The 22474-nt window shown below is 41.8% G+C and overlaps 1 protein-coding gene across 1 annotated transcript in view; it reads left to right on the plus strand.

Annotated features, from left to right (window-relative positions):
• The first annotated feature begins 1252 nt into the window (after positions 1-1252).
• The window catches only part of Nup205 (nucleoporin 205), a 70609-nt gene continuing 49387 nt past the window's right edge, over positions 1253-22474 (plus strand). Inside the window, 10 exon segments of the mRNA XM_038319416.2 lie at positions 1253-1296; positions 7172-7314; positions 10215-10386; positions 11945-12089; positions 12407-12566; positions 13667-13895; positions 14455-14617; positions 21295-21332; positions 21335-21407; positions 21409-21472. Of these exon segments, the coding sequence (XP_038175344.1) occupies positions 1269-1296; positions 7172-7314; positions 10215-10386; positions 11945-12089; positions 12407-12566; positions 13667-13895; positions 14455-14617; positions 21295-21332; positions 21335-21407; positions 21409-21472 (1215 nt within the window). The 5' untranslated portion in view covers positions 1253-1268.

The following is a 22474-nucleotide window of genomic DNA, read 5'->3' on the forward strand; positions in this document are numbered from 1 at the left end:
TCAGTTTGTAGACCAGGCTGTCCTTGAATTCACAGAGATCCGTCTGCCTCTGCCTTCTGAATGCTGAGATTAAAGGTGTGTGCCACTATGTCCTTTCCCTTTCCTTATTAAGATGTCTGTTTCTAGTCCATGATTAATTTAAAAGGCATGACTTTTTCTCCGTCTCTCCTGGTGGCTGCTGGGATTTTCACTAAACCTGTACTATGTTTTTCTCTCTAATTCTAATAAAATTGTTGTTGAGCTTTTTAAAGAGCTACTCGATAGTATTTAATAATACTTAACAGTGATTCACTCCTGCACCCAGGTGCCAAAGAAGGGGTTCTCTCTAGTCTGTCTCAGTGGCCCCTCACAATCATCTGTAACTCTTGTTCTGGGATCTGAAGCTCTCTCCTGACCTCTTATGGCACCAGGCACATACATACACCACGCACAGACTTAACATGCAGGCAGGCAAAATATCATACTCATAAAGTAAAATAATAAAAAAGAGTTTTAAAAGGGCTTTGGGTATAACATGAGCCAGGCCATAGGTTGAATCCCCAGTACTGTAAAATTAAACACATATAAAAACATAAAAGTTAGCAAATAAAAATTTAACAAGTGAGTTTAGTTTTTCGGTCGTTCAGGTAGAAAAACACTTGGTTATTTAATTGTGTCTGGAATTTACTTCAAAATATTCTTTTGGGGATGAGGGAGCAAATGGGTGACATTTTTTTTTTAAAATCGGGCAGATAGTATTCTAATTTTGCAGATGTCTGAAAATTTCATAATACAATGTGACTATGTCTACACAATATGCTTACTAAATAGAAATGCCATAATCACTTAAGACTCACTTCGTTCTGCTCCCTCAAGGTAAGGAAGAGAGTCAAATACAATTTAAATTGAAATGAAGGTAATGATTTGTTTTTAAGAATTTTATAAAACCACAGGTGGGCGTCTTTCGAAGTTTTTTTTTTTTTTGCTATTCCAGTGATGGACGTTTTTCATACTAATTTCTCGTCTCGCTAAACTACAAGTCCCAGGATGCAGTGCACGATTAGTCTCCGAACAGGCTGCCCTCGCCTTATTTGAACGGGAATGGTCTGAGTGAGAATCGGTAACTATGGGTCAGAGCCGAGTCTGGAGTCTTGCGCATAACTGCTCGAGCCCCGCACGCGGTTCTCAGGGGGACTCGGGGCGCCTTTCTGTTCAGGCGTCGCCGCGGGCAGGCCCTCCGGTCCGGGGTCCTCCCTGCGGCAGGAGGGCTCTGGCAGTCCTCCTCCAAGATGGCGGCGCTGTTGGCGGTAAATTCGGGTGAGCGCGCAGGGCCGTGGGGGACCTGCGGGGACTCAAGGGGCAGGGCGGGGCCGGCCTGGAGGGAGCGCCCGCGCGGGGAGCCTCTTCGGACTGCGAGCGCGGGTCTGTGCGCGAGGCCTGCCCTCTCCGCGTTCTGGCCTGCAGCCCCGCGCCTCCCAGTTTGAATGGCGCGCGGCGCGGCTGCCGCTTTGCCCGGGAAGAGATGGGTGTTGGAAGTGGAGGCGGAGAGCCGGGCGTGCGGCCCTGAGCCTGCTTTCTCCCACCTCGTGTCCTTCGTGCGTGTGCAGCCCAGCTTTGGCCAGGGTACGGCTCCAGTCTCGGGCACTGAGGCCGAGCCTAGGGTGGAAGGAAGGGCTAAGCAGGCTGTGGGCCGGGCGGGCACAGGGTGGGGACTGAGGTTGTGCATGCTGCGAGCACCTTACAGAAGGTGCCCGGCAAGGGGGTGCCAGGGGTTCAGCAGATACCTCTCGACTCTGCGGGTGTCGCCCCTCCTCCACCTTCGTAACTGCCGACCCGGTTAGTGTCGGAGCTATGGAAAGGTTGGGGCGGTTTGGTGATTCGAACCCCCAGAGATGCTTGAAAAAGAGGATGGCTTTTGACTTGTTCCTGGAGCACATTGCTGGCCATTAGCAGGGAGGACGTAGATGTCAAACATTCTGCACGAGGTGTGGCACTCCCGAAAACAGATTTAGACACTTGATTCATGAGTGCAATTTAAGAGTCAGTAAAACAAATGCTTACAGTGTCGTTCAGGAGGACTCTTTTGAGTGTTTGTTTCTAAACTGTTTATTTTGATACCGGTTCTTGCCACGTTACTAATAGTTTTGAAAACTGCCCAAATCTGAGTTTTGAACATTATTCTTGCCACGTTACTAATAGTTTTGAAAACTGCCCAAATCTGAGTTTTGAACATTAAACTCTCTCAGAAGTGGTATGATAAATTGTTCTGTAGAGATGAAATTTTCTGTTTATTGAACATGTACTATGCCTCAGCACTGGGTCAAGTATTAGCCGTGCGTTATCTCATTTAAGTCCTTTCTAACCCATGGAGTAATGCAGTTAAATATCTCAGATTTAATTTTGAAGTAAAGACTTCTAGAGGTTAAATTTATTCAAGATTAAACCGTTAATGGTTTGAAGCACAGCTTCGTTGATTTTGTGACATCACATCATGCTTGCCCCCACCCTGTAGGTAAATAATATATTACTAAAATTTTTAAAAGGCATGATTTCCATGTGGTAGTTGTGTTACATATATTTTTAGCACATAATATCCTTACTCTTAAACACAAACCGTGAAGGGAAGGAAACAGTTGTCAGTAGCTCCCAGGAGTGGACATTGTACAGGAGAGCTTTAATTGGCAGCAAGAAAAGAAAGCATTTGAAAAAAACAGGTAGTCAAGAGAGTTATTTTCTTTTTTATTTATTCTCTTTGGGAAGAACATAAGCATCCATAGCTGAATGGATGATGGATAAATGAAATATGACATGTACACAAAGAAGATCTTGTCAAATGATACATGTATGACCTTTGAGGACATTGTGGAATGTGTCACACACACACTCAAAACAACAAAAACAACAAAACAGCTACACTTACCAAGTTAGCTACACTAAAAACAAATTTAAATAAAAAAAAAGTGGACTTAGAGCCGGGCGGTGGTGGCGCACGCCTTTAATCCCAGCACTCGGGAGGCAGAGGCAGGCGGTTCTCTGGCAGATCTCTGAGTTCGAGGCCAGCCTGGTCTACAAGAGCTAGTTCCAGGACAGGCTCTAGAAACTACAGGGAAACCCTGTCTCGAAAAAACAAAACAAAACAAAAGAAAAAAAAAGTGGACTTAGAATGGCAGTTGCCAGGGGCTAGAACAGCGAGAGGTGGCAGTGATGAGTATAAAGTTTCAGATTTCAGAGAAATGTGTGCGTGGGGGGAGCAGTCTCACGATGTAGCCTAGGCTAGCCTGCAATTACCTGTGTAGCCCAGAATAACCTCCCTCAGTCTCCCAAGTGCTGTGTGGTTGCAGGTTACAGGCATGAAGCTCCAAGTCTGCCTCAGCATTTCAGCTTTGCAGCATTGGAAAGGTAACGCTATGTTGCAACAACTGTGTGAATATGCATAATGCTGCTGTTCACAGGAGTAGCTAAGCTGCTGTCTTTTGCCATTTTTCCTATTATTTCTCCAGTCACAACAAAACCTTAAACACTTTCAGTAGGGTGGAAGAGGAAAGGGTGGTTGACGGCTAGAGTTCATATGCCTGTCTTGGGTTGGACCGAATGGCTCACACTGTTGTGACTGTCATGCCTGCTAAGTAGATACATCCACAAACAAGCTTGTAAGCAGCCACCGACATGCCAGGCAACCTGGTCACCCCTGCTTTATTCAGTGGTGACTATTTCATACCTTTTCCGCTTCTCAAACCTTTACCATCCAGTAGACCTAGAGAAAGAGAAGCCAGCAGGCATCTTTTCACTCCCTTGCCTGAGAATCTAGATACCTTTGCACACAGCTTCCTTCTGCGACCTTGCCCAAGGAAAATCCCACCCTTTATGTTCTCCTCTGCTACTCTTTCTCTTTTGTATGGCTTCCTCGTGCTCCATTTTCTTTTCTTTTTTAAGTGTTTCAAGACAGGGTTTCTCTGTAGCTTTGGTACCTGTTGTGTACTTGGAACTCACTCTGTAGACCAGGCTGGCCTCACACTCACAGAGATCCGCACAGTAGCCTGTCTTTACTTTGATCTCATGTTCAGTTTATTTACCATTCTCTTGCTTCTCCATTGTCAAACCTTGTAGGAGATTGTCGGTATGCACTCACTGGCTCCCTTTCTTTATGCTTCCTAAGGTTGTAAGCATTTAGTTTGTTTCTGTCCTTTTAAACAGCTCTAATTAGGGTTCTATGTTACATAGTTCACCAGATTTAACAGATTTTTAAGTGTGTGTGTGTGTGTGTGTGTGTGTGTGTTCCTCCCAACATCTATCCTGGCCGCTCATACACAACAGTCTGTTATCCCAGCTCCAGGAGATACAATGCTCTCTTCTGGTCTCCATGGGCACCTGCACTACTGTGCAGACATACACATGCATACACGTAATTGAAAAGGGTAAATATTTTAAAAAGACTTCTGAAGAACTAATAACTGTCTGTGTACTACACATGATTAGTGTACAAGCTCAGTAAATTACATAGAAAAGTTTGGGTGTTTTCCTGTTAATGAGTCAGTCAGTAACAGATCAGAGATACGCACACAAATCACAACTGGTCGATGATGAATCTCAACACATCAACAAACATAAATATATAAGATTTATTTAGTTTCTCAATTTCAGAAATTATCCTTTTACCAGTAACAAATGAAGAGTAATACATTTTTCCAAACTTCTAAATGTGTATTTTTAATATAATTTACTAACCTTGAGAAATATATTTATTTCTTTTAATGTTTTGGGATACTTCTAAGATATCACATTTACTCGTTCACCATGTGTGAGACCCTGGTAAGTTCAGTTTAATAAGAAAACAAACTCAGTTGCCTAAGTGGTCTGAAAGGAGGTGATCAAGGCAAGAGGGTTCATAATAAGGGTGTTTGACCTAGCTGGGGAGGTCGGGGGAGGGAAGGATTTGGGAAGTATGAATGAACTAATATTGAAAAAAAATTGAGAATGGACTGATGTCTATGAGGTAAGATAAGGATGTGAGTACACCGGGTGGGTTCCACAGCTGGGAGAAAAGACTACACCTTCAAAGACCTAAAACGATCAAGAGGCAGGGGTACAGCAAATAGATCTGACAAGGTAGGTCATTGCCACCCTGTGCAGGGTGCTTAGGGTTCTGGTCTTTGCCCTGAAAGCTCACTGATGAGGATTTAAAACGTCCACTAAATTTGGGGCTGGAGAGATGGGTTGGTGGCTGAGTGCTCTTACACAGGGCCCAGCTTAGGCTTCCAGCCCTCGCATCAGGCTCACCACCTGCAGCTCCGGCTCCATTGACTCTAATGCCCTTTCCTGGACTTCACAGGCACCTGCTGTGTGTGTGTGTGTGTGTGTGTGTGTGTGTGTGTGTGTGTGTGTGTGTGTGTGTTACAGTGTAGCCTAGTTTGGCCTCAAATTTTTCTCCTGCCTCAGCCTTCTGAGGATTGGGATTACAGATGTGTTTGTGCCTTCATGGCTGTCTCTGAAATCTCTGTGATAAGACTTTTTCCGGTATTCCTGAAACTCCCCCATTACCCCCCCGCCCCCACCCCTTAACAGGGATTGAACCCAGGGCTTTGAGGTCTACACTGAGCCACCCTTGGTCAGTTTTGAGACTTTCCCTTGTATCCTATACCCACTCAGTTGCCAGTTCTAATTCCTTTCTACTCCTATAGGCCCTTCTTGTTTTACTGTCCTCACCTTAGTATAGCTTCCATTACTGCCTTACCTACCTATTACCTTGGCTTCCCAACACTTCCTAGTCCAGTACCCATACCCTAGAATATCATTGTCCATTCTGCTAGTTGTATGTTTGTGGTCTGGCTTTATTTGTTTTGTTTTGGGGTCACAAACTACAGGTTGAACCCCACTTGTTTTAATAGCTGAGACCAAAACTATGTTTTTTTTGGAGGGTATAATTGCATGGAGTGTACTAGTTGAGCAACCCTGACTTACAGTATGAAACTTTTTGAGCCTCACGTTGCTGCTCAAACTTTTTAGTCTGTGCTGCAATCCAAAGCTCAAACCTATGCTGTCCTTTACCTTTACAAAGAGAGGGTCAAGAAAATGGTCCTGAGAGAAGTTACCAGGGCCAAGGGTCATCAGCTTGGTAGGCTCAGAAGTGACTTGTCAGTGTGTCTAGCTGTAACTAGGTCCTGCTGATTGACTTCTTTAATAAAATTCAGAAAAGACCCATAGGCAAACCTGCATGCTAACGCATTGATGGTAGCAGTATGTGTGCGTGGGTACTTGTGGTAGCTCTGTCAGCAGGCTCTTCACTGTAGAGGGTCGCCTGACAAGTTACAGTTTGTTTTAGAATGGGATCTTGATGTGCGGTCCAGGCATATCTCACTCAGGAGCTTCAGAGATCCTGCCTCATCTGACCACATAGCTGATATTTGTTGTAGGTTTGTGCCACTACATCTGGCTGACAAAAAGCTATACTTGTAACCAAAAGATTGACAAAGGGATTAAAGTAGAAGCAAAACAGGGAGCTGAATGATACTTGCTAAGGAAGATTGAGATGTGTTGACGCCTATTCTACATCCTCACACAGAAGACCTGACACAGTGCTTCCGGTCCTGGAGATTGAGCCAGGCATTTTGCACGATAAGCTTGTCTTCTACTGCCAAGATACACTTGTGGTCCCAGGCTCTCTGTTCATAAGTTCTGTTAGTCTCCTAAACTTAATTGTGTTTGTGTGTGTGCATTGGGCTGAATCCAAGGTCCCCATACGCTGAGCACGTGCTCCACTACTGAGAGTTACCCTGTTCCTCTTGTCAACACTTAAAAGGCCCGGCTTGTTTGTCTTACTGCCTGTGGTTCCCCTTGCTGTGATTTTTGAATAAATAGTCTGTCTGGGTTTAGGCAGGCTTAACCTACCTAGATCAGTCCTAACTTCCTTATTTGCTATGCTAAATGCCAAGTTCAGCTGACTGACAATCCACTTTAGGTTTGTTTGATTTTTCTTTATTCTTGTTAGACAGCAAGTTTATATTGTTGCCAAAGAATTCTAATGAACTGTACCATTATGTTTTTGACTGGTGTATGTATGTAACATATGTATCTTTTTATATTATGAATGGCCATTAATACTCCCTTTGGTAATTGTGTACTAAAAAGTAGGTGTGAGTATGACTAACAGGTAGATGACATGTATTATTTCATGATGGTTTTATTTTTCTTTAAGCTGCCAGCCTATGGGGGCCCTACAAAGACATTTGGCACACAGTCGTAAATGCTCTTTGGAGAAGACAACCTGAAGCTGTCCACCTTCTTGACATGATTTTGAAGAAACACAAACCGGACTTCATCTCACTGTTCAAAAACCCAGTAGGAAATTTTCTTCTTCTTAGATTTGCTTTAAAAAAAAATTAGATCTGGAGAGTGATTATCTTTTTAGTCACATTTATTTATTTGTTTGTGTTTGTTTATTTATTTATTGGGGTGTGGGCATGAGCACACAGATGGAGGGAAGAAGGCAACTTTAGTTCTCCCCAGTGCATGGGACCCAGGACTTGACCTCAGGCAGTGTGGCAGGAGACTTCACTGCTCAACCACCTCACCAACACAGTTTTGTTTGTTTTTTAAAGAAAAAAAGGGGGGGCTGGAGAGATGGCTCAGCAGTTAAGAGCACTGACCCCTCTTCCAAAGGTCCTGAATTCAGTTCCCAGCAACCACATGGTGGATCACAACCATCTATAATGAGATCTAGTGCCCTCTTCTGGGGTGTAGATACACATGCAGGCAGAATACTGTATGTATAGTAAATAAATGAATAAATCTTAAAAAAAAAGACACATGAACTCTCTGTGTAAACATGGTGCTCGAACTGTGCTGTGCAATTCAGACTTTTTCAAAATGCCCCTTTCCCAAACAGTTGATTGGCTTTTTATTTTTCATGGAACTTACTATTGAATTTATCTCCAGCTAAATGGTAAGTGTAGTATCTAAAGATGATTTAGGAAATGTAGTATATCCTACAAATGCTGGTGCCTTACAGTTTCTGCCTCTCCTAGTACCCTGACCTTCACTGATTATGAATTTCCAGATACCCTTCTGAATTTTAAGTCTCCATAGTGTAATGTAAATTGTATTAGCTGAATTGTTTTTTAAACATCATTAGTCACTGTATCTTGACACCTTCTCCTCAAGTAGGAAGGGACTGCAGTAGAGGGATTTGAGTTTACAAACTCCTTCCTTTGCTCCTGGGCAATTTTCTGGTTGTTTGAGATAGTTCATAAGAGTCTCTGTATCTAAGGCTAGCTTGAAACTCTGTGTAACTCAGGTTGGCTTTTATCCTCCTGTCTCAGCCTCTGGAATGCAGAGATTATAGACATGACATGAGCAGTCATATCTGTCTGACAGTTGTTTTTTTTAATGTACTAGAATTATGATGTAAGTTTTAGAACATTGTGTTACAAGAAGTGAGTTACTGCTTTTTTTAAAAAAGCATTTTTCTTGTGTGGGTGTGTATATGCATAAGTGAGGTCAGGAGACGACTTTTGGTGGTTGAGTCTGCTTTTTTCACTGTGGGTCTACGGATTGAACTCTAGGCATGGGACAGCAAGTCCCTTATTGCACTAAGCCACCTCATTAGTTTGGTGTTTTGCTTTTTAGTTCTTTTGCTTTTTCTTTTTTTCGTGCTTGTGTGTGTTTGGGGGTGGGGCATGTTTCTAGAGATTAAATCTTGTGCTCTTGTGCATACTATGAAAGCATTCTACTGTGAGCTGTATTACCAGCCCTTTTTGTATTTTTTTTTTTTTTTTTTTTTTTTTGGTTTTTCGAGACAGGGTTTCTCTGTGTAGCTTTGGAGCCTGTCCTGGAACTAGCTCTTGTAGACCAGGCTGGTCTCGAACTCACAGAGATCCGCCTGCCTCTGCCTCCCGAGTGCTGGGATTAAAGGCGTGCGCCACCACCGCCAGGCTGTACTTTATTTTTAACAGTCTTTTTATTTTTGAAACTTTTCAGTTTACCCAGTTTGGCCTTGGACCTACTATCCTGAGTAGCTAGCTGGGACGTGGGCCTGTTCCACCAGGCCTGTCTTTCTTGTGATTTTCCTTAGTAGAAGGAGCCCTGAGTTGGAGCTGGGAGTCAACTCTGCTGAATCTTCTGTCTTGACTCTCCCTCATTGTAGTATGAGGAGTGGGCCTGCCTTTTTGTCCCGCTTGGCTCCTGGCCGCCCAGCTAGCTTAGCTCCAAAAATAACCACATGGAAATTGTATTAATTAAATTACTGCCTGGCCCATTATATGTAGCCTCTTCTTGGCTAACTCTCACATCTAGCTTTAACCCATATCTAGTAATCTGTGTAGCACCACGAGGTCGTGGCTTACCAGGAGAGATCCTAACCAGAGTCAGTCTTAGGAGAATCATGGCGTCTGCCTGTCTCTGCTTTCTTCTTCCCAGAATTCTGCTCTATCTACTCTGCCTGTTTAAGTCTGCCCTATCAAAAGGCCAAGACAGTTTCTTTATTCAACCAATGAAAGCAATACAAATACAGAAGGGCCTCCTACGCCACCTCATGATCTCAAACAAGTTACCTAACTTACCTTGGTGCCATTTCTCTCTGGTAGAGGCACTGTGCTAAATGATCCAGGCAGTTCTTCAGGATCTACACTTTGACAGTTTGTTATCTGGCAGAGACTTCTCTGTGTCTTTTGTAAATATTTCAGTCAAGGAGTCTTTAGGGGGAGCTAATGAGACAACAGTGCTAGAGCACTTGCCTACTGTCTTTCTCTCTGTGGGTTACATCCCCGCCACCACACACACAGAAAGATTTTATAGCAAATAAAATCCATGATTAACTCTACAAAGTAATGCTATTGCTCATTATTTAATACAGTTTATATGTCTGTTTGGATTATTGGTATGTAACTAGAAAAGTCACTTGGACATGTGGAAAACAGTAGTAGTATTTGTGTTTTCTCTGGGTTTTCTAACTTTGTAGAAGTTTTGAGAAGGCAGTACTGGATTAAAAAGTTGAAGTGCTGCCTCGTATCCTCCAGTTCTAGATTACTAGATAAGAAACACTTCAGTTTGGTATGCTGCCAGGCTGTGCTGTTTTTGTTCTCACCCAGGCTGGCCTTAACTCTGAGTGTTAGGGATAGAGGTATGTGCTGCCATGGCAAGCCAGACTGCATTATCGTGAAAAGACTTCTGCTAGGAGCACTTGTAGGACCTTGCCTCCAATATACTATTTTCATTGCTTGATTATAATTTTATCATTCTAGCCAAAAAATGTTCAACAGCATGAAAAGGTTCAGAAAGCCAGTACAGAGGGTGTTGCCATCCAGGGGCAACAAGGAACCAGACTTCTTCCTGAGCAGCTCATTAAAGAAGCTTTTATCATCAGTGACCTTTTTGATATTGGGGAGTTGTCAGCTGTTGAGCTTCTCCTTGCTGGTAAGTTGACATTTGGGTGAAACTCTGGTACGTAGTACAGAATCATGAAGGTATGTACTCCTGACATAGAATTTAATGCTGGTGTAACAAATGGGTTTTAAACTGTTTATTTATTTATTTTATGCATATGTGTGTGTGCCTGGTGTATATATGGGCACCATATTCATTCGAGTGCTGTGGGAGGTCAGAAGAGGGGGTTAGATCCCGCAGCTTCAGTTACTGGTAACTGTGGACCACTTTGTGGGTGCCGGGAAGTGCTCTTAACTGCTGAGCCATCTGTCTAGCCCCCTAAGCGATTGTTTTTAAAGATATCATTTATTTGACAGAATGATTCAAATATTTAATTTATCTTGGATTAAAGGGCAAGCTTAGTGATCCCAGTTGTTGATGAACTGCCTTAAGGTAAGTCTCGACATAGTAATTTACTAGCAAAGATTCAGTTGCATCTCTAGAACTGCATGGCTCAAGGCAAGTCCTATCATGCAGTGAGTAGGAGGGCAAGGTTTACTGCTGTTCTGGAGTGTCTTCTGGAGGAGGCTAGGTAGATGATGGGCGACTAAGTGAAAAAATTAGATATTTTAACAATAATACTAGGAAGAAAATAAACTGGGTGGGCATGGGGCGTAGGGTATCACGATGTTAAGATAGTCTGATTAGTGGCTTAGTCAAGGCCTCTCCAAGGTGAGGACATTTGACCTGAGGCCTGAGTCACCTGTGGATGCCAGCCTCCCAGACTTCTTGGGGAAGGCTGATAGAGGTACAAAGAGCATGTGCTTCCGGTCTGAATAAATACATGTTTAAGGGAAGAAGACTTGAGTCTGGAACCTGGTGAATAGGGGCTAGTGCAGGAAAGTGCAGATGTTTGGACTTTATTCTCATCGCAGTAGTAAGATGCTACTAGAGGATTAGCACAAACATATGTAACCCCAGATAACTTAAAAATTATTTTGTAAGCCAGGTGCTTGTGGTGCACGCCTTTCATCCCAGCACTCAGCAGGCAGAGGCAGGCGGATCTTTGTGAGTTCGAGCCAGCCTGGTCTACAAAGTGAGTTCCAGGGCAGCCAGAGATACACAGAGAAATCCTGTTTTGGAAAAAAAATTACTTTGTGGCTACTATGTAAAGATCAGTATTTCCATAAAATACGTAGTTTATTAGTGATCACAAGGAGTCATGCAAAGGAAATACAGACGTCTTTGTTGAATAGTAGTTTCGAAGAGGTTAAAGATGGTTTTCCCTTGTGTGTGGGGATGTTGTCTTGATGCACTTGAGTTTTAAATTCATTTTAGGACTTTACTTTTTTTCCTGGCAGTGCTGGAGATAGAACCAGGGCCTTAGCTTGGCAGGCAAGCACTACCCACTTAACCAGGTTCCCAGCCCAGAAGGCTAATTTAATACACATACACCCTCTATCCACCATGTTCTAGTTACTCTGAGAAGATCCTCCGGGTCCCCTTAACTCTGAGACTCTGCTTATTTGAATAAATTTTGGAGTAAGGATTTGTGTTCCAGTTCAAACACGTTTGAACTTTATTACTAAACAATCAATTCCTTTTCTAGGAGAACATCAGCAGCCGCACTTCCCTGGCCTCACCAGAGGATTGGTAGCTGTCCTTTTATATTGGGATGGGAAGCGGTGCATTGCAAATTCTCTTAAAACCCTGATACAGTCTAGACGAGGGAAGACATGGACATTGGAACTCAGGTCTGTTTGCCCTTTAGGACTTAAGGGGTTAATGTAAAAGTACTTGAATTTGAATTTTGGAAATAACAATTTCCCATTAGTGTATCCAGTTTCAGTAAACTGTGACCTCGGGTGAGTAATACACGCACTGCTCTTTGTAGAGAGACGAGTTTGTTTAAACCTGCCTTGTTTGCACATGAGAAATCACTTAGAGCCTTGTTGAACTGACAGAGAGAGAGGGTGAAAGAACAAAATAATTCCTCCTGGTTGTTTGTAGTAATAGGCTGCTGTCAAGACAGTATTTTTGTTCATATATTGTTTATTTCTTTTCATTACAGTCCAGAGTTGGTTTCCATGACAACGCGCTTTACAGATGAGCTGATGGAACAAGGATTGACTTACAAAGTCCTTACTTTGGTGTCACAGATTGACGTGAATAATGAGTTTGAGAAACTACAGAGAGAGAGAGGTTTGGGCAGTGAGAAACACCGCAAAGAGGCAAGGGTTCTATAGAATGATTTAATGGAATCTTTGTCAAATATGAAACATTCATTTCACCTAGGCAGAAGAAAATTCTGTGTTTCATCATCATCATGGCTACCTTTTTATTATTCATCTATTTTATTATGTGTGCATTGATCATTTGCCTACCTGTATGTCTCTGTGAGGGTGTCAGATTCCTTGGAACTGAAGTTGCAGACACTGTGAGCTATGATGTGGGTACTAGAAACTGAACCCGGGTCCTCTGGAAGAGTAGACAGTGCTGTCAACCACTGAGCCATCTCTTCCGTCCTTCCCTCCTTTTATATTTACTTATTTATTTGAATGTGTGTGTTTATTTAGCCTGCCTATATGTCTGTGCACCATGTGTGTGCAGTACCTGCAGAGATCACAAAAGGGCAGAGGATCCCCTGGAACTGTAGTTATAGAATGTTGTGAGCCTCTGTGTGTGCTAGGAGTACTTTGGAAAACCAGCCAGTGCTCTTAACCACTGAGCTACCTCTCTAGCCCCATAAAACAGAGGTTCTTGTTTTGTTTTTTGAGATAGGGTTTTTCTGGCTGTCCTGTCACTCACTTTGTAGACCAGGCTGGCCTTGAACTCACAGAGATCCACCTTCCTCTGCCTCCCAAGTGCTGGGATTAAAGGCGTGCATCATCACTGCCTTCTTCCCCCCCCCCCTTTTTTTTTTTTTTTTTTTGAGACAGGATCTCACTAGGTAGTATTTGACTGGTCTGGAACTTGCTATTTAGACCAGGCTAGCCTCCAACCTGCCTCTGGAAGTCAAAGTATGAGTAACCACTCCTATGGAAACACTGCATTTTAAATGTATAGACTGCTCTGCTCATGGAATTGGTTTGTAGTTATTCCAGTTACTCTGTCAGTGTTTACGTGTTGTCTAGTTCTTCTGGAATGAATTGTTGAAGGAATTGGTCACCACAATTTCTTAAGGAATTGAAAAGAGAGGACTAAACCCTAGAATTTGCTCAGAATTCTAATAATTTTAACATCACTCATGGACTCTGATTGGCGGTTTTGTCCACTTTGACGGCAGGCGGTCGACACTTGAATTTATATCCCAGTCGTGTTTCACTTGCAGGTCTCTGACCTCATCAAGGAGTGCAGGCAGTCTCTGGCGGAAAGTCTTTTTGCCTGGGCTTGCCAGTCACCATTAGCCAAAGATGACACCCTCCTCCTTATTGGACATTTGGAAAGAGTAACGGTTGAGGCTAACGGCTCCCTGGATGCAGTGAACCTGGCTCTCCTTATGGCTCTTCTCTACTGTTTTGATACCAGCTTTATAGAACAAAGCACAGAGGAACGAGATGGTATTGCATTTTATATTTATACCTCTTTTTTTTTTTTAAAAAATTATTTATTATGTATACAATATTCTGTATGTGTGTATACTTGCAGGCCATAAGAGGGCACCAGGCTCCATTACAGATGGTTGTGAGCCACCATGTGGTTGTTGGAATTGAACTCAGGACCTTTGGTAGAGCAGGCAATGCTCTTAACCTCTGAGACATCTCTCCAGCCCGTATTTATACCTCTTAAGGCTGCCTTTTTCCTTGAGTCTCACTGTGTGATCCAGGATATATGTGTGTGTGTGTGTGTGTGTGTGTGTGTGTGTGTGTGTGTGTGTGTGTTAGAAGAAAACTTTCAGGAGTTAATTGCCATGTGAGTCCAAGAGGTAGACTTAGGTTGCCAGGTCTGTTTGTATCATACTTAACTGTAATGTGGATTTTGTTTTGTCAAATAATAATGTTAGTCATAATTCCTTTTGAAAATGCTGAGTGTTTTTGACTTGTAGATATTCTTGTATATCAGAAGTGAGAGTTTATTTCTGTTCTGTTTTGGTGAAGTGGTCTATTTTTGTGTTTTCAGATATGATTCATCAGCTTCCACTGTTGACAGAGAGACAGTACATTGCAACAATTCATTCTCGTCTCCAGGACTCACAGCCTTGGAAGCTTCCTGGACTGCAGGCCACTGTTAGACTTGCCTGGGCACTGGCATTGAGGGGAATATCCCAGCTACCTGATGTAACAGGTAAATTGTAGTTGATTTTGTTATTGTTAGGAGAAGGGCTGTATCATCAGCTAATGAAAGTTTGAGATAATTGGCTTGAGCCACCACACCTAGCAAGATTTTTGTTATCTTCCTTTAAAAACTTTGGCGAGGTGGCTCAGAGGTTAAGAGCAATGACTACTCTTCCAGAGGTCCTGAGTTCAATTCCCAGCAACCACATGGTGGCGAGGTGGCTTGCAACCACCATGTATGTAATGAGATCTGGTGCCCTCTTCTGGCCTGCAGGGACACATGCAGGCAGAACACTGTATACATAATAAATATAAATCTTTAAATTTTTTTTAGGTTTAAGTGTTTGAATGTTGTCTTCATATATGTCTGTATACCACATGTGTGTCTTATGTTCCCTAAGACCCAAGAGTTCTGTGGAGTTAGGAATGGTTTCTAGTTATCACGTGGGTGCTGGGAATGAAACCTGAAGAACAGCCAGTGGTCTTAACCACTGAGCCATCTCTCCAGCCTCAAGTGTATTTATTTTCAAATATCATATTTTAAATTGGGCAGAGAACATGTAAGTATGAGCTTGAGAAAATACAAGTTCTGTTGATAAAAGTTTGTAAGCCAGGAACAGTGGCATGTGCTAGCATTTTAATCCCAGCACTTGGGAGGCAGAGGCAGGAGGATCTCTGTGAGTTTGTGGTCAGCCTGGTCTATAGAGTGAGCTCCAGGTTAGCTAGGGCAATGTAGACTATCTCAAAAGCAACAACAAAAACCCCTCAAAACCTTGTAAAGTAGTCCTAAGACTCACTATTTTTTGCTGTCTCAGAGAAGAACTTCATAGGTTACTTCCTTTCTTGGATCTAGTGGCAGAGCTCTTTAACCTTCAGAGTAAGAGTTAAAAGTTGAAAATTCCAGCAGGCCAAGTCACACTGATTTTTGTTTCTTTCTTGGGTGCTGATGATTGAACTTAGAATCTTCTTCATGTGTGCTAGGTAAGGGTTCTGCCAGTAAGCTACATTCCTAGTTCTTTTTTAAACAGGGCTCCATGTACTTTAGGCTGGCCCCAAGCTATGTAACCGAGGGTGTGCTTGAACTACTGATCCTTCTGGCTCTACCTTCAGAGTGCTGGATTATTAAGTGTTTATCACCACAACCATCTAATTGCTATTTTTAAAATCTTTTTCATTTTTATTCTTGATTTTGTTCACAAGCTTTTCTACATTGTATCCAACTGAAAATTTAGTTTTGTAAATTCAGTGTTTTGGAAAGGAGATATTTGGATCAATCAAGCATAGCTAGGGGAGTTGGCTTAAACCTGTATTACTATACGGGGCATCCTATTTTGCTATCTACTTTCATGATATTATGATTAAAGTGGTTTCCCTTGTCAAATGCAAGCTATGTTTCCATTGTAACTTGAAATACAAAAAAAAAGTCTCTTCTGTAGGATTCATTGGTGGTGTCTGTGTATTGGTGACTGACCAAGATACAGTTTAAGGGAAGAAGAGTATCTTTGGTTCCTGTAGCTCAGGAGGATGCAGTTGTGGCAGATAGGGCATGGCAGCAGGAGGAAGAACTGAGGGCCTGTCTGCAGTCCAGACGAGGGGGGCACTGTGGCACGTGCCAGTTTGCTCTTTCCTTCCTAGCCTGTCGTATGATACTTCCACATTCAAGGTGGGTCTTTCCTCAGCTAAACCTTGAGTCAGGGCAGGATGCCTCACACTTTTAGTCCCAGTATTTGGGAGGCAGAGGCAGGCGGATCTCTTGTTCAGGGCCAGCCTGGTTTACAGAGCAAGTTCCAGGCCAGTCAGGGATGTAGTTGTGATGATGCTTCTAACCAAACCCAAACCAAATCAAAACAACAAGAAAGCCACTCAGGAAATGTCCTCAAAAGACATGCCCAGAGTTGTCTCTCTGATTCCAACTCCAATCAAGTTGACATTTTACACCCACGTCAGTGTTTTGTTCTGATACTGGCAGTTGAGTGAACCCAGAGCCTGACTCACCAATGCTAGGGCGCGGCTTCACCCACTTTCTCAGCCTTAACGTCCCCCTTGATAGCTTGTGTTTCAGCAGGTATCATTATCCTGTCGGTCACATCATTTTACAACATTTTGTCCGTCGGTATTACATTTTTTCCAAGGGGTTTGCAGAAACAGTCTCTGCTGTTAGGAGTCTTTTCTTTGTACAGTTTATTAAAAAAAATTACAGTGAGTAGATAACCGATTAGATTTTTATATTTGTCTACAAATTTCATTTCTTACCTATATATTACATCTTTCATTTCTAATTCTTCAATTTAGTATTTTATGACACAAAATTAACCAACTTTAAGTACGTGTATTATAATCAGAATTTTTTATAAATAATTATTTATTTTTTGTGTGTACATGCATTTATATGTGTATGAGTGTGTATCTATTCACACAAGGCCAAATAACAACTTACAGGAGTTACTTCTCTCCACTTTGTGAGTCTCAGGGATCAAACTTAGGTCATCAGGCTTGGCAGCAGATGCCTTTACCTGCTGATCCATTTTGCTAACCATGATGATCATATTTTTATACCATAATTTTCCATACCTAATCTTTATTTACTTATGCATATGTGTATATGTCTGTGTATATATGTGCATGTGTGTGCAGAGGCCAAAAGAGGGTGTTGGGTCCCCTGGAGCTGGACTTACAAGCAGCTGGGTTCTGTCTGACTTGGTGCTGGGAATTGAACTCCAGCCCTCTGAAAGAACAGCAAGTGCTCTTAGCCACTGAGGCATCTCTCCAGCTTTTTATTCCCAATCCTAAGAGGCACAATAGATTGTGCCCTAGAGTAATGTGTAAGGATAGCCTAGGAATTATGGTCCTGGTTTCTAGTACCAGGTCTTTCACTACTTAAACCTCTTAGGTTTTTCGTGTTCATATTCTTACCAGTTTTAACAGTCAGTACTGTTACGGTTCTCTGTTTGGTGCTCAGGGCTGAACTCGAGGCTTTGGGCTTGTTTAGCATGTTCTCTCTACTCAACTTTATTCCCATCCTAAGCATTTTTAACTGAGTTGTTACCTTTTTTTTTGTTTTAAATGTACATTGATATTTTGCCTGCATGCATGTCTGTGTACAGGTGTGTCAGATCCCCTGAAACTGAAGTGAGCCACCATGTAAGTGCTGAGAATTGAACTTGGGTGCTCTGGAACAGCAGCCACTGAGCCATTTTTCCAGCCCCCTGTTAATGATTTTTTTAAACATTAGTATTACTATTATAAGGATTTAAGAATATTGTTTTATAAAATGTGCTGTATAGACCATGGGATTGTTTTTTTGCCATAAAGAAAAGCAAAATCATGACATTTGTAGGAAAATGGATAGAACTGACTATTATGATATGCAAAATATGACAAACTCTCATATGAAAACATGAAGGGGTGTGTGTGCATACGTGTATGTGTTGAAAGTAGAAGGAATAGTGCAGGCAATGGCATAGGTAGTGGAATTCACTTGACACGAAAACAGATGGAGTAAGGGCAGGAAGGGAACCACCAGTAGAGGTGCAGGGGGTTGTATAGCTGGTGGGGAATAAATCAGCAAAGTGTATTGACACATCGGAGAAAGTGCAGTACTAAACCTTGTACTCTTAATGCTAACTTCTTTTCAAGAATAATTAATATACTTTGTTTTCTAGTTCAAATGCTATGGGTGGGTATATAGAATTTATTTCAAAATATAAAATAAAAAGACAAATGAGGACTAAAGAGATGGCTCAGTAGTTAAGAGTTGTGCTGTTCTTGTAGAAGACTCGAGTTTCCAGCAGCCATTTGGGGCAGCTTACTCTAAGGAATTCAGTGCCTCTGGGTCCCTGCACTCAGTGCTTAGCCCTTCATATACAAAGTTGAAAATAAAATATAAATCTTCAAAAAGATATAAGAGAACCCCCAAAACCTAACTAGTCTTTCCCTTACACTTATATGCACAACTCTTTGGGCAGAGGCAGACAGATTGCATGTCTAAAGCTAGCCAGGGCTACATAGAGGAACTTATAAGAAAGAAAACCAGCTAATTCATTTTTCTTTTAATGAGACTCTTTTCCTTATGTGTTCTTAACTCACGGAGGACACTGAAGATACACTTAGCAGCAGCCTATGTTTTTGGTCTCTAGGACTGTGGGACAGAATAAACTACATAGCAGGTTTTCCCCAATTTTTGATAGTCATAAAATTAAAGTTTTAAAGTGATTTTCAGTCTTTTTGTTGTTTTTCCAGGCATGGTTTCTCTGTGTATCCCCGATTATGCTGGAACTCACTCTGTAGACCAGCCTGGCCTTGAACTCACAGAGATCAACCTACCTCTGCCTCCTAAGTGCTGGGCTAAAAGGCAATGCTCTTAACCTCTGAGCCATCTCTCCAGCCCTAGTAGGTACTTTTTAAATGTAGATTCAATAGTATACCTTTTTATCTTATGTCTATATCCTCCCTTTTTTCAAAACAAGAATCTTGAATCTAATTTTCCTTTGTTTAGCTTTTTTTCTAACCATTACCAATAACAATTTGTAACCAATCCCCCTAAAAATGACAAATATCCATAACCCATTGAATGACCAAAACCCACCCACCGTACCCCTTGGGAATATAAATATTGTATTTTCAAATTTACTTCCTGCTATCTGGGGGCAATGGTATCTTTAGGGGATCTTGAAGAGAAAATTAGGGTTAATGTCAAGTCCTGGGAGAGGTATCTGTATCATTTGTTGTCCAGTCTCTGTATAATGGGAAAGTGCAGGGCTAGAGTAGTCTGTTAGGCTGGATCATCTCAGCTAGCCACCTTGAAATTGTTCTGAGCAGTTTATAGTCCAAACTGATCTTTAGGTGGTATTTTTCAGCTTAGTGGTGTTATCATAGTCCTAGAGGAATTGTCATTGTGGGGTCCCATCCTCTTTTTTGGAGACTTCAAAGGTCATTGTTAGGCGTGCTCATGGTTCACTGCACAAAACTGATAGAGGCTCAAACCCAAAATCATGTACGGGAAGGTAGATGAAAACTCTATATTATTATTAATATGACAAATGTTTAATATATATTAATCTTATAGAAACTTCTGTCTACAGAATATTAGTGTTTTGCCTGGTTTTTGTCTGTGTGAGGTTGTCGGGTCCCCTGGAGCTGGAGTTATAGGCAGTTGTGAGCTGCCAGTTGAACCCGAGTCTTTTGGAAGATCAGCCGGTGCCCTTAACCTCAGAGCCATCTTTTCAGCCCCCATGATATAGTAACAAAAATTTGGCTTCTTATCAACATTTCTAAATAAAACTCTACCAAGTAGTGGGCAAGATGACATGTACCACTGGAAGCAACAGCATGTCACATGGAGAACTGCAGCGTGTAAAGGATGAGACAGAAATAAAAGGGACACAGGGGTAGCTGTGGTGTATTAGTTAACTGCAGTGTGTAGACTGTGTATAAAGGATGAGACAGAAATAAAAGGGACACAGGGGTAGCTGTGGTGTATTAGTTAACTGCAGTGTGTAGACTGTATCTAGTTCCCAGTTCAAACAGTCTGCAAAAAATTACAGAGCCCAGACAAAACAATAAAACTTCAAACCAAATCAAGGCATTTCACAGCCTGGATGACACAGCTGTGTTTGACCATCGTATATTTGAAACCGAAGAATTATTTTGAAGATATGATAATGGTATTTTTATATATAATTTTTTATTTTATTTTTTTAGTATCTTTTGAGTTGCATATTAAACACTTAAAGGTAAAGTGTTAAATTGGAATTTCTGTAATTTAGTATGTGTGGAAAATTGACCAGTGTAGTTGAAATGAAGCGCCAGTCTTAGAAATGACATGACGACCATGCATGGTAAGGCTCATTTTTGTCTGTCTGTTTATGGACAGCTTGGAAATATCCAAATGTTTAAAAAATCTCAAGTAGCTAGCATATACGTCTTTGAATTACGATTTGAGCTTTCATTTGTAGACTGCCAGATGAGTAGAGTAACGAAATCAGTCATGTCTAGGTTTTGGTCCTCACTCATAGCTTTTCCTTTGTTCCTATATGACCCTGGAGATTTCAGTAAAATTAAAGCCCTTGTATTGTTTTAGGATGCTAATGCTTGCATAAAAGTTCTCTGACTACATCAGTGTTAATATTATCCATCTCTTAACAGGTCAGAGGTCACTCATAGGAAGAACATGTTCGCTCACCTTTTTTTTTTTTTTTTCTTTTTTCTTTTTTTGGTTTTTTGAGACAGGGTTTCTCTGTAGCTTTTTTAAAGCCTGTCCTGGAACTAGCTCTTGTAGACCAGGCTGGCCTCGAACTCACAGAGATCCGCCTGCCTCTGCCTCCCGAGTGTTGGGATTAAAGGCGTGCGCCACCACCGCCCGGCACCTTTTTTTTTTTTTTTTTAAGACAAGTTCTCACTATGTAGTTTTGACTGGCCTGAAGCTAGACCAGGCTAGCCTGAAGCTCATAGGGATCCACCAACCTCTGCCTGCTGAGTGCTGGGACTAAAGCTGTGCACCGCCACACCCAGCTTCATGTGTTTCAGACGTACTTTTTCAGTATATTTGGAGTTTGTGAGTTCATGACAATTCTGTGCAATCCCATTTTGTGCTTAGCACTGGTTAGGAGGCTGGAAAAAGGTCGTGGGATAGAACTTGAGTTAAGACTTTTTCTCAGTTTGGTTTTTATGTTCTAAATCTTTCTTAGGCCCTGGCTGAGTTCACGGAAGCTGATGAAGCAATTGCCGACTTGCCATTGCCGATAGTGTCTTCTTGTTCCTCACCGAGTCTGTGGTGTTGTCCGAAACTTCTATCAGGAAGATTTTACATTCGCAGAACTCATAATCTCATTACAGACTTCCTTGCATTTATGCCAATGAAGTAAGTATAACAGTATAAAATGAGCTTTTTAAGACAGTTTTAGGGCTGGAGAGATGGATCAGTGGTTAAGAGCACTGCCTTGCTCTTCAACCACATGCTGGCTCACAACCATCTGTAATGAGATCTGGTGCCCTCTTCTGGACTGCAGGCAGGCAGGCAGGCAGAATACTGTATACACAATAAAAAAATAAATCTTTAAAAAAAAAAAAAGAAAAAACCACAAAGATATATAAAAGAAAAGAAAAACAGTTTAAAACTGTTTTGACTAACTTCACTAATAAGTAGCAGTGCAGACTAAGATCCGGCAGTGATGTATTGCAAGTGCAGTTTGGATGGTACAGGGAAACGATATGACCCTTCTACCTGGAAAGATGTCTTCCAGAAGGAGCATTGGACAACCGAGAGCACAAGAAGTGGTAGGCTATGAAAATCCCTCTGTGTGTAGTGATTACTGTTTAATTCTAATACCCTGGGCAGCAGGTACCCTAGGTGCTGAAGTTGCCTTACTAATAGTCTTGGTTTTCAATTGTGTTCAGTGTTCTGTGTCTTCAGAATCAGCCAGCTTTGACTTGAAATTTTCAGTCTCAAAGGATAGTGTCTAAGCTGGGCATGGTGGCTCATACCTTTGGTCCCCAGCACTCTGGAGGCAGAGACAGGTGGATTTCCATGAGTTCTATGTGGTCTACACGAGGTTCCAAGGCAACCAAGGCTGTTACACAGAGAAACTCCCTCTAAAACAAAACAAAAGTGTCTTGTGCTGAAACTATATAGACTTTTTTCCCCCATTATTTTCCTAAAGCAATATAGAATAGCAACTGTTTTGTATTATTCATGTTAGGTATTTTAAGCCATCTTGAGATGGCTTAAAGAGTATATGGGAAAATGTATGTATGATGCATTCAACTACTTTGTTATTTTGTATAAGGGACTTGAGTATCCATAGGTTCTTGGTATCCTCAGGTGGTGTTGGAACCAATTGTTCATGAATTTCAAGGGACTACAGTAT

This window comes from Arvicola amphibius, chromosome 2, assembly GCF_903992535.2.
Source record: "Arvicola amphibius chromosome 2, mArvAmp1.2, whole genome shotgun sequence".
Classification (NCBI taxonomy): Eukaryota; Metazoa; Chordata; class Mammalia; order Rodentia; family Cricetidae; genus Arvicola; species Arvicola amphibius.